At 34.8% G+C, this 14660-nt stretch overlaps 1 protein-coding gene across 5 annotated transcripts in view; it reads left to right on the forward strand.

Annotated features, from left to right (window-relative positions):
* The window catches only part of TAX1BP1 (Tax1 binding protein 1), a 57112-nt gene that overhangs the window by 32360 nt on the left and 10092 nt on the right, over positions 1–14660 (forward strand). For 2 of the 5 annotated variants that reach the window (XM_080580457.1, XM_080580461.1), the window contains exons 8-14: positions 1255–1440; positions 3680–3907; positions 4130–4276; positions 5546–5639; positions 6818–6936; positions 8413–8538; positions 10476–10547. In XM_080580457.1, the coding sequence (XP_080436583.1) occupies positions 1255–1440; positions 3680–3907; positions 4130–4276; positions 5546–5639; positions 6818–6936; positions 8413–8538; positions 10476–10547 (972 nt within the window). The remainder of the gene's footprint in view (positions 1–1254; positions 1441–3679; positions 3908–4129; positions 4277–5545; positions 5640–6817; positions 6937–8412; positions 8539–10475; positions 10548–14660) is intronic. The other 3 variants (XM_080580458.1, XM_080580459.1, XM_080580460.1) reach the window with 3 other exon arrangements.

Raw genomic sequence — 14660 nt, forward strand, 5'->3', positions numbered from 1 at the left:
TAACCTAAAATTCGTAGGTTCTTTATGTACATACAGTGCATCATCCAGTAATTGGTTATCTTAACGTACCTATGAAAAAGTAAATTACTTTTTACTCTTTCAAGTTCCCTCCCAAGAGTATGTTTTGTAGATCAGTATTCTTGACTCCTTTGAGTAACTTTGAGAAAGCGTAGCAGGAGTTGTGTTGCATTGATTTTTTACTAGCATAAATGATTTCTTTTGGTGGTATTGAGAAACATCTGTATTTAAAATAAACAAAAAAAAGTCTTGTGAATAGTCTTGAACTTAACTAGCCAGAAGTTCTGAGTTAAGTGGGCAGCTGGAACCATCCTTACAGCAAACATGTATGTTTAATTTTTATGGGAGCTTGCTGTACTACCCTGCTTAATTTGATGTGTCCATTTGCTTAGGAAAGTAGGTAGAGAAGCTGATCAGGCTTTAGCAGTGTCACCCCCTAACTTTTGTTGAGATGATGACTTAGTTTTTGTACTCCTTCTTTTAAAGAAAAAAATCCTGTTTCTGGTTTACTTACTGTAATAAGGAAATCCTTGGGTTGTGTAAAACAAATCAGAAGCGTTTAAAAGATTATTTATGTTCATAGGAAAACATCTTGTATGTGGCAGGCAACATTAGATTTATACCAGAAGTCATCTTAAAATTACAAAATGTTTTTTGCAAGCATGGAATTTGGCTGTAAATAAGCAACTCATATCTTGTAGTCTTTGAACAACATTTGAATACAACAATTACTGTTTTTTAGGCATTATACGATAGACTCGGTGACATCTTAAAAACAGCTTTAGGGTTGTTAAAGTAGTTTGCTGTCTTGGTAACTGGATATTGGTGGTATAGTCCTGTTTGCTTAGACAACTTCAAGTAGATCCTACCAGAAGATTAATTTCTCTGTAGCTTTCTTTAAGTCATTTTCTTGCTTGCGTTTCGTTTTCCTGCATTTGTGAAGAGAAGAGTTAGTTTTGAAAAGCTTAGTGTGTTTTGTATAGAAAATGGGAGCTTACCTTCAACCTGTAGAGTGGAGGAGCTGTTGTTAGAGCTGAAATCAAGCTGAAAGGATTCCAACCAGAAATCTTCTGCTGTGAGGGCAGTGATATTATAAAATGTTTACTTTTTTTTTCTTTTCCTGTCCTAATCTGTCTCAGAGATGAGCTAGAATTTAGCAAACACTTAAATGGACAGATAAACAGCAGTTTTTTTTAATGTGGAAGAAGAGTTTGACATTTTTTAGCATCATTACAGATACACTTGAAGAATACAGAAATAGAAAACACCAAACTAGTAAAAGAGATCCAGACGTTTAAGAATTTGGATGCAAACAAAGAAAACATGATATCGTATTATAAAGAGGAGGTTGGCAGATTACAGCTATTTGTAGCTGAAAAAGAAAATATGAAGAAAGCTTTTTTGCTCTCCTCATCAAATAAGGTAAGCATTGCTAATATAATTGGCCTACTTTAAAATGAATATATCCGAGGTAGTACGTGCTTTACAAGAGAAAGGAAGAATTGATATTTCCTATGTATAGGTTGAGAGCCAGGAGGATTGTGGTGTTCCCAGCAGATGCAGAAAATAAAGAAGGAGAAAGTAAATTCAGTTTCGTTTTGCTCACTCTGAGCTTCTTGAGGTGTCTCACATGAAAAGCTTTGAGGTGAACTCTGTGTGGAACAAGTAGTTTGTGAGTTCAGATGAGTGCACCACTTTTACTGAGTTGCTTATAGCTTCATGAAAGAGGAAAGAAACTGAAGAATAGAGAAAAGAATGCAGCCGTGTTGAGAATGCAGAGGATGATGGAGGGAAAAAAGAGGAGAATTCAGAAGATGTACTGAGGGACTTGTTAGGTACTGTCAAGATACAATGATGTAAAACCTGAGGAGGGATAAGATGCCACATGGACTAAACCAACTGACAAGTCAGCAGTATGAGTGTCGGTAGGACTACTAAAGAGGAGGTGACTTTTGCTATAAAATGTGATAGGATTATGGTTAGCAAGTAGTGTGGTGCAACACGGTAGTGAATGTGCTGAAGAACTGGTATCCATGCTGTCTGTGGTCTGGGAAGGGTACTTCAGATTAGTTTTAGTGTGGTGCTGTGGATAGAATACCTAGTGGTGGGAGTGCATTAGGTTTGTTTTTGATGCGCATCTATCTTCCTGTTTCATTTCATCTGAAAGGAACCCAGTGTCTGTGCCCTGACACTGTTCTGTGATGTGATCTAATGTAATAGGTAATGGTGGAATGACTGGGGGTTTTGCTTCAGAAATGTGCTCTTGATCCAAACCAGAGTTAATTTAGACACAGTCTTAGGAGCCAGCATGGAAAAGTCAGGTCATCCAGGTGATGCACTGACGTTATTTCCATCTTGTATGTCTTGTCAGTTGTCTTACTGAAAAAGCAATCTAGTTTTTGAAAGAAGAGACATTGCGTTAAAGTTAGAAATGTAAAATACAAGTGCCATTAAGAGTGGAAGTAGCAAGAGCACAAAAAGAACCCACTGTTTTGCTTAAATTACAACTTACATTCTTTTTGTCATGTGACTGCTCTACAGTTTTGTTTCTGAGTATGTTAAACTACTACACTATTCTACTTGAAAATTAAAAAACATGTAGTGTGTGTACTGGAGCAAACAAACATATGTCATCCGGTTATCTTGAGAAGCATTTATAACTTTTCTGGTGGGATCATTAACATTTTTGCATTACACTGTGAAATTGTTTACTGAAAAAAATGTTTACTGAAATATGTAACCGATGTAGGATGTGCTGTAAAAAAATATTTAAGGTATAGTTCTTTAGAGCACCTACTAGTTCATCCATCTTTGTAAAGGTTTACAGGATGTATTACTATTCCACTGGACTTGCTGTGCAATCTTCTATGTGATTATTAAAAATTAACAAATAGTGGACTAGAGAATTTATGTCTAGACTCAAGAATATGAGCTCATAATATCTTCAGGAAGCCCAGTGGCTGCAACTGGCTTATAATAGCTTTTATTTATTTATTTATTTATTTATTTTTAATAATTCTGGGCTTTTCTGAGTGTTGAGAGATCAGTAGTACAGTTTGGTCAGTGGGCCCTTGGATTGCTTTATCAAGCTGCAGTGATGCCAAGAGCCTTAGAGTGCTGCATGCTGCAGTTAATTCTCTGTTAATTCTTCTCTTTCCTTCTGAAACGCTTATTATCCAAGATCTTGGGACATGGAGTTGTGTGGAAAAACATTCCAATGCTCTGTTCTATGTTGTTTGACATAAACCACTTGTAGGCGTTGTAAGGCCTCCTATTCTGCTGTAACCTGCAGTGTCTTACTCTGGGATCAACTTTGTTTTTGAAGCTGGATGGCCATTTATATACCTGTTAGTAGTTCTGTGGTGGTAAGATGTTCTGCAATAAGCTTAAACTAAAGCTGAAACTACAACAAAAATCCAGTATAGGTAAAATGATGATGCCTAAAGATGTGTTTTGAAATGGTAATTGCGCACAGACCTTTATATCCTAGTGAAATATGGATACTATTGTTGGCAAAGAAGGCAAATGGGGAAAATGATACTAGTGCACAAACTTCTGGATATAGCTGATTTTTCTGTTGAATGTTTCTCATCCCTTTACCAATCTTTATTTAAACTTTGAATTAAAAAATGATAAATGCTTTCTCTCCTCTCTTTCACAGGAGGATGCAGGTATTTTAAAAGAACAGCTGAGGAAGGCTGAGGATCAGATTCAGGCTAGCAAACAAGAAGCTGTCCTAATGTCAAAAGAGTTGAGCGATGCAGTAAATGTGAGAGATAAGACAATGGCAGATCTTCACAGTGCACGTCTGGAAAATGAGAAGTTGAAAAAGCAGCTAGCTGATGCTTTAGCTGAACTTAAAAAAATCACAGCTTTGAAAAATGAACAGGTAATTGTTAGTTTTTCTTACTGGAGTTTATATGTATTCACAAAATCTGTCAGTTAGCTTAGTTAACACTGGAGTGTAGAATATGCTTATTTGGGAAATTATTACAAAATAGGACTGCGTTCTGTACTTACATAGACTACTTTGCTTTCTTTAATAAAAAAATGATTTTCAGGGAATAATACTATTTGAACAAAAGGGATAACAGTTTTTATTTTTTAAAAGGAAACTTCAAACACAGTGGAGCAAGAACTGCGTAGAGAAGTTGAAGATCTAAAGCTTCGTCTACAAATGGCTGCTGACCATTACAAGGAAAAATTCAAAGAATGTCAAAAACTTCAAAAACAAGTAAACAAGTTCACAGAACAGGCAGTAAGTAGAACGGAGAAATTGCAATTACTTTTTGCAGCTTTTCAGCAACTGGTTAATTTCTTTTTGAAAAAAAAAAGTTCTTTTAAAAGGGTTAGAACATACACTAAGCAAATGATCTTTTGTTTACTGTTTTTTCTGTTTAGCCAAACTATTTCTATGGGTATTTTAGATAGCTGTTGAATCCAGGCACAGGATTTGTAGCAATTGGTGCGTATAGAAAGCAAATAATGTTTGGATGAACTTATAAGCATAACTTTGTTTAAGGAAAAAATTTGAAAGTAAAACATGGGAAAATGCATAATTACTACTTTAGTTCAGTCCTACCACCACCTCCAAAAAACAACCAAAAATAGAAAAAGAAACAACAGCCTAAACATGGTGGAAATGGAGAACTTAGAGGAAGACTCTAAGGAAAAGTGGGGAGAATGTTTCTACAATATAGTATACAGTTGTATTCCATATCTATTTTATATTCTGATCGCACTTTTAAGCTTTGTTCAATAAATAAATAAGGATTTTGCAATGATAACATCAGTCTTACGCCACCTAGTAACTGAACGTGTTAGTGAACTTAAAAAACTGATTTTAATGCAGAGTTCTTCAAAAATCTGTGGAAATCTGTGACCGACTAGCAGAGAGACTTAAATGGGAAAAATGTCAATGCAGGTTGCACAAATGTGATTTCTTAGGAAGAAGTCTATTATTGCCGTGATCTGTAGAACAAACGGGGAAGCTACCCAATTTTGATCCACAATTCACTTTCAGAGTTTGATTCTCATCCAGAAGGTCAATGGTGAATGAGGTGTGATATCATAATGACTGTGGCTTTTCCTTAAAAATGTTCCACATCTTTGTCTATGTTGTAGATCTGATAGAAACACCAAATATTATTACTTTGACTTAGGGCACCAGAAGTCCAGTACTCATTAGTAATACTGACTACATTTTCTAATGAAATGTTAGATTTAAGTTGATGGATTTAAGCGTAACTTATTCTCTAGAGAACAAGATTTTCTAATAATTTGCTTTAAAATTGCTATTTCTAGGAAAAAAAAAGAACTTTATGAAATAAGATTATAAAAATCATTGTCTGAGACTGTTTCAGTGTTAGTAGAATAAGTTATGTTTACATATTTATTATTTTCTCCTGTTTTCATGAGCAGTTCTTCCTCATCCAGTTTTGGAGGAGGTGATAGTGGAAGAAATATGTTACTTTGTGCTTTGGTTTTCATTTAATAAAATACCAAAACAAAATTTCTTTTCACCAAGAAAATTGCAGGGAGTCAACAGAAACTGACAGATGCATCTAACATTGAGACAGCTACTGCCGTCGTTACAGACAAAAAGTTGTCTGCATCTCCAGGTATCAACAGCTTAAATTTTGTATGTTTGTATCATCCCGAAAGCATTGTCTATGTGAAGTAGTCCTTAATAGTTTTTCTAGTATAAACTAGGTGAAGTTGTTCAGCTTCTTTGAAGTAAAGAAATCTGGTTAGAAATATGAGACTTTATCAAAAAAGCTGATTTTTTTCCAAGTACTAGCATTCATAAGTTATTTTATTGCATCTTTTCAAAACAGTTCAGTTAATATTATTAATATTAATGCAAGTAGGACTGAAATAGTAATTTTTCCTTGATAGTTAACAGCTGGTTTAGCCAAGCTAATAAACAGAGTTTGTTTAAGAAAAAAAAATTCCTCCCCAAATTCTCAATTTGTGTACAGTAGCGTGTGAAAATTTTGCAGTCATCAATGAACATTCACGGGAGCATTCTGCTGTAAAATCAAATCCACAGTAAAGTTCTGATTATTTGATGACAAGGTCAAGTGTACAGACTGTTCTCGTGATTTATAGGTAATAGTAGTTTATTAGAAAATTAACTAGGTTATAATTTTTATGAACTATTAAGTTCTTACAAAACTAATCTTCTAAAATAAACATATAATAGGTTATAACTGAGCCTAGTTTAATATTCAATTTAGATCGATAAATGCCAGTAAACGCTGACTAATTTTGTTGTTGCCTTACAAGGTCACACGTTCTTTCTCTATGTGGAGACTCTAGGGTAATTTCTGGTCAGTTTCATCCTATCTTAATTAAATACAAGTGTTTCCTAAAAAAATAAAATCCCAGTAAGTCTAGTTAAGTGATGGGATGAAGTAGATTGCTGAGGCATTTCATGATTCTGCAGAAGAATAAAATATCTAGAATAATATTGATAAGAAAGTATTCTGGTGTTTACTTTCTTGGGAGCTCGTGGGAGAGGTGACTTTTTCACATGGATCTGTGCAGTATGTATGTATATAGTTATGTTCATCTGCAGTATGAGAGAGGGTGCTGGACACTGCCTTGCTGATACGACTGCTGATCCTTCAGTATCGTGTGACTACTGATGTGTTTGTCTCTGAATAAGTATTTATTGGATGACATGGAGCACTCTGTTCTTGATGCATTGTCAAGTTTAGCCTATCATCTCTTTGATGCATACTTTATTTATGGAACAAAAAATCAATGGTCATGTTTTTTTCTTCAATGTTCACAGTTAGCCCCATTTCACCTGATGTAGTTTCGGAATTCATGGTAAAGGAGCAAGTACGTGAAATGAATAAAGAAATTGCTGAGAAAACAGAGAAGTATAAGAAATGCAAGCAAATGTTGGCAGTAAGTAAATGGCTGCTTCGGAAAGCTGAACAGAAAGCTCTAGGTGCTAAATCTTAAAACCACAAAGCCTACCCAACTGAGTTGCCTTGCTGCTTATTTGTGTGATACTCCATGCTTAAGGTAGAAATGTTGACATTAGAAAACACTTTTTTATTGAGTCTGCTCTCAATTACCTGTGGTGTTAGGGAGCCCAGATAGAGACCACTCAGGGTAACCCAAATGCAGGAAAAACAAACAAACAAAACTATTACTACTTCTGTGCTCAAGTTTTTGAACACGTTTTCTAACTGTATATTTTAAATGTAATTACTTTAATACATCAAATACAGCATGTTGCTCTAAGCCAGCTGATGTTTGGAACAAGTAGAGCAGTTATTAATCTGATGTGATGTTCAAGTGTAATAATTCCCTCCAAATCTGACTGTCCTGGGTTTTTACATTATTTTGATATCTAGGTGGGTGGGGCTTAGTAGCTGAGGCTCAGTGGTACATAAGTGCACTTACGCTGTTCTCCGAACCAACGTTGGCACCAGTAAGACCCCTCAAATGTTAATACTTCTCAATTTGAGTTTGATTTTCATGCAACTAGTTTGGATGTACATGTAACGATGGAGTGTTTCATCAGTAGTGGTCATGAAAAATTGACAGCTGTAGAAGCATTTAAGAAATGCCCTCTGGGTGTTGGATTGTTGTCTTGTCCCTTCAGTTGTTTGCTTCTCCTTTGGGGATTAAAAAATAACATTATTTTATTAACATTATTAAAAAAATTATAACATTATTAAAAAATAACATGTTCTGGTGTCAGAACAGTTAAGAGTTAAGTTTAGAATTAAAAACTGTGATTTTTTTTCTCTACACCAATATATTTTCTTCTCAAATGGTCATAACACATTCCTAAACTGCCATGAACTCAGCTTATCGTCTTGTTTCTCTTACTTATCAGAAGGAGATTACTCTTTTTTAATGTGCTCTCCAGGATGTAATAACTACCATGTAATTCTGCTCACTGCCTTGTCTATAGAGAGCCTTCAGTGGCTTCCACTGGCTGTTTCTTCTGTAGCCGTGCTTGAGTAAAGTCTTGCCTTTGACCTTCTGGATGAAAGATATTCAGGGTGATTGTAAAAGTACCATGGGGAAAGGTTTTGTATTGAAGCGAGACCCTGCAAAGGGTAAGCATGATAACAGTATGGTGTTAGGATTGTGTTTGTACAAAGAAACTCAAAACAGTTAGGAGGAATAGCAGCTTGTTGAAAACTCAAGCAAGAAAAAAAAGTATGTTAAACATCATGTTCACAATTTTCAGTGCTCAAAGCCTTGTAATTGAGTCAGGCTTGCTTTGTTGAAGACTTTTGTAAATGGTAAAAGTTAGTAAAATAGTAATAATGATATAAATAGTTCTAAAAGCATAGAGTTATTCAGTATCATTGTTTGGAAAAAAATTATAAATGCTTCATGCTGTGCTATGAACCACTGTAGGGTGAAAAGATGAAATGCAGTGTTTATGCTGATGAACTTGCTAAACTGGAGCTGAAGTGGAAAGAACAAGTGAAAATCAATGAGGGTATAAAATTACAGCTGGCAGCAAAGGAGGATCAGTATAAAGTAAGTTATGGATTTTGTTTGTGACAATGAATGGTGTCCTGTCCTTAACTTACATGCTTAGTTCTAATAGTTCGAGTAATAAACAGTTTTAATGGGAAAAAACGCTAAATGTACTTTTGCCCTGAATAGAGAATCTGTAGGAACAGCATGTTCTTTTAATGCTTCTTTTAAAGTAAGACAGACCTGCTAAGTAATATACTTACTAAATGGCTATCAGTCTTTTCATATTGTGGATTTAAAGAAACCTTTAAATGACTTTAATCTTGTGTTACAGGAAGAAAAGAGCTAGAGAGTTCTTATTTCTGTTGCTTACAACAATACTAGCAGGAATATCAGTTGGCATATTTGTCTAAAATCTTCATACTGCATGCTACGTTACTAGCGTAGTAACATCTACTGCATTTTATCTGAATTAACGAGAGATTCACTATGAATGATCTATTGTTTTTAGAATGTTTTTGAGAGATTCAATTTAGAGGATCTCAACTATAATCTTGGTATGGTGATGTAACATGCATGCACCAGAAAGTCAAGCATAATGGACAGTTTTCTTACACAGAGCCTCCATCTTTGAGGCTGTGATATTGGTACATATGTTGCGGTGGCTTGTTGGGTAAACAAGAGAAAGATAAATGCAACACATTTCCCCAAGACCACCAAGACCAGTTTTTATGCTTGTGCTCAATCTAGTGGTGATTGTTAGTGCAGTAAAGTAGGAATGCTCTATATTGCCCATCTTTACCCATTGCAATGAACAGGATTTAAACAGAATTGTGATTATATTAGTTCTAGTAGGAGCCCTACCTCATTAGAAATTACCACACTTTTTCTTTATAAAATACTGAAATACTCTATGGAGCATTTCAGCACTATGTAGACTGTGGAGTCACAGTGTGATTTTCAACACTTCTTTTAAAGCTCTAATTTCACTTTTATAAAATGCATGACTCTTCCGAATTTATTTAACTTCATTAATTAACAGTGATCAGTTGGCACACATAATTTAATGAAAAAATAGTTTGTTTTTTAACTTCTCAACAGCAGGAGTAATAAATAATTGGTTCCAGAACTGAAAGTATTTTGGCTGCAATTCAAAACTTCTTATTCAGGAGGGTGCAAGGAGGGGAGGAAAAAATGAGCTTTTTGTCCCCGTCAGTCTGTTGAACTCTGCTAAGGGAGGAAATTTCAGAATTAAAAAAAGACGACCAACCAACCAAACAAAAACACAAAAGATATTTAACTCTACGAAGTATTGCATTTATATGCCAGATAATTAGGTGGAAAGGTGGTTTTCAAAGTAAACCAGGATCCAAATAAAACAGCACTTTGTAGAGAAAGGTTATTTAAATAATAATTTGGAAACAAGGAGGAAAAGCTTTTTGTAATATGTCAGTTGCATCTGTCTTCTCCCTGATCACCCAACAGGGCCATGTGGTGGATGTTTGTGAAACAAATGTAGTGTCTTTGAGGTGGGAGGGCGGTTTGGTTTTCTCAGTTCTGTTGTGGGACATGAGATGGAGAGAAGTGAAAGGAAGAAATCACTGAAGCACTTGCTGGCAAATTCCTTAGAAATAGTGTGATGAAGCTTGCAAACCTGCAGCTGTTTCTGGAGAGCTGTGTCCCTCTTTGCCTTTAGCAACACTGGTGTTCCTCTTGTTTTTTTTTACCTGGGATTTCATCATTCCTTATCGGTTTTCTGAAAACTGACAGGAGAAGGCTGGTACAATGTCCTGCTGTTACCCCACAAACTTACGGAGAATGTACGGATTATCTGTAGTAGTACTAGGTGTTTCACGTGAATATAGTAGACAAGTTCTTTTTCCATTTGAAGGATGAACTGAAGTAATTGAATGCATTGTTTTCACAACATAATATGCAGGGAAATAGTGTCTATTCAGTAATATAAGAACTGTAAACTGAATCGGATTTTCATATAGGTTCAGCTGGCGGAAAAAGAGAGACGAATAAAGGAACTGGCATCACAGCTGGAACTCTTTACCAGTGAGAAGGTATTGTCATTACTGCTGTTAAGTATTGTAAACTGGCAGCTGTGGGGCTCTTTGATTTGAGGAATTGCAGTTTACTTTTAAGTGATAATTTGCTTACAGTTCAAAGGTACTTTTCCATATTTGAATCTTTTGCCAAAATGCATTAGCATTTTAAACTGCAAGTTCTGATAATAACACTAAAAAGAAAAAACAAACCACAGAATACAAATTTCCAAAAACTGACTCAACCTTTGAAAATAGTTGTTACTGTTCTGTAATAGTGTTCTAGAACACATTTTCTACATATACTCTAACAAAAGCATTAGTGCCAGAAGTTTTCATTCATTCTGTCTAGAATAATACTCCATCTAGGATCTAAAATAATTATTTCTGTTTGCAGAATATGCTGTAAGTTAATAATTTCAGATTGCAGTTAGCTCTGCGTTTTACCAGATGTTTGGATTTCTATCACTTTTTCCTTTCTCACCTCAGTAGCGTCCCTGCTTTTCAGCAGGTTTTCAGTGAACTTCAAGCCTCCTTCCTGTTTTACTCCTTGGTATCCCTTACTGAAAGAGGTTCAGCCCTTTTGTGGCTAGAGGTTGATGTCTGCTGAGTGCATGTGCTTCCTGGCCAAACAGAAAAGATAATTACTGACTTCATGCTTCAGCTGCTCTCTCCTCTTAACAGAGCATAAAGTTGGAAGAATTTCATTTCTTTGTGAGAGAGACTCTGATATTTTCAGGAGTTACTGGCTGACAGGCAGCATGATAAGTAAACCCTATTCCCTTTGAAATCTTGGTGTAAGATGTCAATATTACATACCTAGCCTGACAGTTTATTTTTTCCATCACTGCTTAGGGTTATTTTTGCTTTTATCTAGTTGTGGCCTATAACTGGAGATGTACATGTTTCATCAGTAAAATCTCTAGCTTTTTCATGATGTGTGCATACAACCAAGTCCGTTAGACATCTGCAGTTCTCTTTGTTGACCACTTGTAATAATAAGAGCAGCTTGACATATGTAGCAGCAGTGACTTCGGTAAACTACAACTGAAAAAAAATACCTTTATCAGAGAAGAAGGATAAACAAGCAGTACTCTGCTTTTTAACTATATGATAGAAAGTGGGATGCTACTTTCAAGAGCTCTCTGCCTAATCAAATTCATTACCATTACTGTTAAATCAGACAAGTGCATTCTGAAATATTAATGCTAATGTGCTACTGCTGGAAGTACCTCTTAGGTATTATATGGCAATTAATCAAAACGGTGTTTTTGTGAAAAGTGAAGCAATAAAATTAGTTCACATTCAGATAGTACTGCATGATGTTGTGGAAAAGTTATGATTGTTCAGATTACTTAAATGCATCCTGTGAGAAAAAATCAAGTATGAACGGATACGTGTTAAACATAGGAATTTGCACACTGATAAATTGAAATTGAACTAATTTCAGATTAAGATACTGTTTTGTAAAATTCTAGAATCTCAAGTAGTTGGTATTTAAATTCTCTTTGTTTAAACAATGATGTAATTTTAATACAGCTTTCATATTTTTCTAATTCAAAAGAAAACACAATAAAAGTTAAGTTTTAATTAATCTAGTTTAGCTGGAGGGAGTAATTTTAAACACCACACATAAGAAGGAAAGCAACTGTAATAATAATGTATGGAACTTATAAAACCTTGGAACTTTGTCTACCAAATTTATAGATATTTACATTACAAAGAAGAATCAAAGTGCCTTGCTAGACTGGAACCATGATTTAAAAGGTTAAGCACAGTATAGTAAACAGCTTTTCAATTTATGCTCCATTATCAGTGTTTGTTTATAAATGTCACCAAACATAGCATGCTAAAAATGTTCATTTGCTGTCTCTTCAAGCCTATAAAATTACTTGGTTTCTATTTTATTTACATACTTACTGCCTTTGATTTTTAATCGGTCTCTACCCTAGCTGTCCAACTTCTGGCTAAGACTATTTTACAGCACCTTTTTACAATCACTTTGATCTACACTCCATTTTAATCATACGTGATGCTAAAATTAAAGTATTAATGCCATTGCTTCTCATTCTAAACTGCTTCCATATTGCAGGAGAAATTGATTTTAAAAAGGAAAGTCTTAATTTCACTGATAATTAATTGTTCCTGCTTTGTATTGAGTAAAGATTAATTATTTAGATTTTACATGCTCACTAAAATTTTAAGACGTAATCCTAACCATTTAACCCTAACCATTTCAATCATATATGGAATTTAGTCTATAAATCTAAAGTAACATTAGCTTTGTTTTATATTGTATCAACAGGAGGATATTTTACTTGAAGGGTGTTATGCAGAAAATCTGCTGTCCTGTATTAGGATGTTTTCTAAAAGAACATAAAAAGTAATTAAAGTATTGAGTTTACAGCCAGCATGTGGAAAAAAAAGAGAGAATTTTCTGGAAGCTGATTTACTATTTGTAGATAACACTTCTATTTGAAAAAGACTTTGTTGTTGCTGTTGGAGTCCAAGCCCTCAATGTGTGAAACCTGATAGTACGTAGAATCGTGGAGTGGTTTGTGTTGGAAGGGACCTTAAAAATCACCTGGTTCCAGCCCCCCTGCCATGGGCAGGGACACCTCCCACCAGACCAGGTTGCCCAAAGCCCCATCCAGCCTGGCCTCGAACACTCACAGGGATGGGGCATCCACAGCTTCTCTGGGCAACCTGTGCCAGTGCCTGATGTAAATGTGTAGTTTCCATCTTTTTTCATTTGAGTATTTCCTGTTTTAAGAGTAGTTACTGAAAGCTGATGTTGCATTTTTGGACTCTAGAGTTTGGGCTGATGCTTACCTGTTTGTTGTTAAGAAAAACGTTTTGGGTTGTTCCTTTTAATAACTTGAGACATTTTACTTCTCGTGTAGTTAAGTAAGTATTCTAGGTCTTGGTTTTAGGTTTAAATTGAAGGCCTTCTGGGGAAAAGACACCCTTCTGGGCTAGAGGTTTTTGTTAACATTACATTAGCACATGTTAAACAAGAACCCAAAAGAAAATGCTAACCAGAAAGGAAAAAAAATGATCAGGAAACCTCTGTCTTAAAAACATTTATTATTATTTTTATTCTTATATCTCAGAAATTTTTGCCTGGCTCTGAACTGTAAATGACATTTTTCCTTTGGAGTTTGTGACATGACCTCTTTGCAGAACCCATTTTATTAAATGGCAGGAAAAGAAAAAGACTTTTCTTTGGATGAATTATAGATGAGGCCCTGGCCATGCTTAAGTCACTTTAATTTCTGTCTTTTAATGTATATATTGGCTTAGAGTTTTGATGGTATGTAAGTTATTTAAATCCTTTAGTAGCTCGTAATAATTACTGTCTTTATGGCTTATATGCAACAATTCAGGATTTTACGTATATGGATATCCTGAAGAGTTCTGCTTGAGCTTTTCTGCAAAATTTAATTGCCTTTCTGATACAAATAATTAAATAAAGCAGGCTCTTGGAGCCCCTGAATGAATTCAGCAATTTAATATTTTGGATGAAAACATTGAATTTTGGAAGTAAGATACACGTTTACTTTTGTTAAACTGCAAGTTCGCACATATTAAAATAGTTGAGGAAAACGATTTTCACTTTAAGTTTACAAAATAAATGTAAGGAGGGATAAGCATGGATGAGTTAGAACTTTGCTCATTAAACCTTTAGAGTGCAAGTTATTTTTCACAGGAAGTGTAATAACTTTGAAATCTATGTATAAAAATATACAACTTCCCATTGAGAAGCCACTCATTTGAAATTACGTAGTAATATTAGTGCAGTTTTGTTCTGTATGATGCTTAAAAATATAAATATTGTACTTTAAATAACTAACCTGATCTGGATTATCTTTGTGAAAACTAGCAATAATTTCTATTTGTTAATATAAACAAGAATTACCAAACTCGAGTAATAGGTTTTACTTCCTAGAATCAATCGTCTGAAAAATTTCTCTGAATTTTATCAAAGGTAGAGAATTAATTATCAGTCTAATAGAGCTGGTGTTGAACATACATTCATATATAAATATATATGTGTATATATATGTATGTATGCCATAGAATCATTAAGGTTGGAAAAGACCTCCAAGATCATCTGGTCCAACCACCAAT

The sequence above is a fragment of the Anser brachyrhynchus genome (assembly GCF_964034855.1).
Source record: "Anser brachyrhynchus genome assembly, chromosome: 2".
Classification (NCBI taxonomy): Eukaryota; Metazoa; Chordata; class Aves; order Anseriformes; family Anatidae; genus Anser; species Anser brachyrhynchus.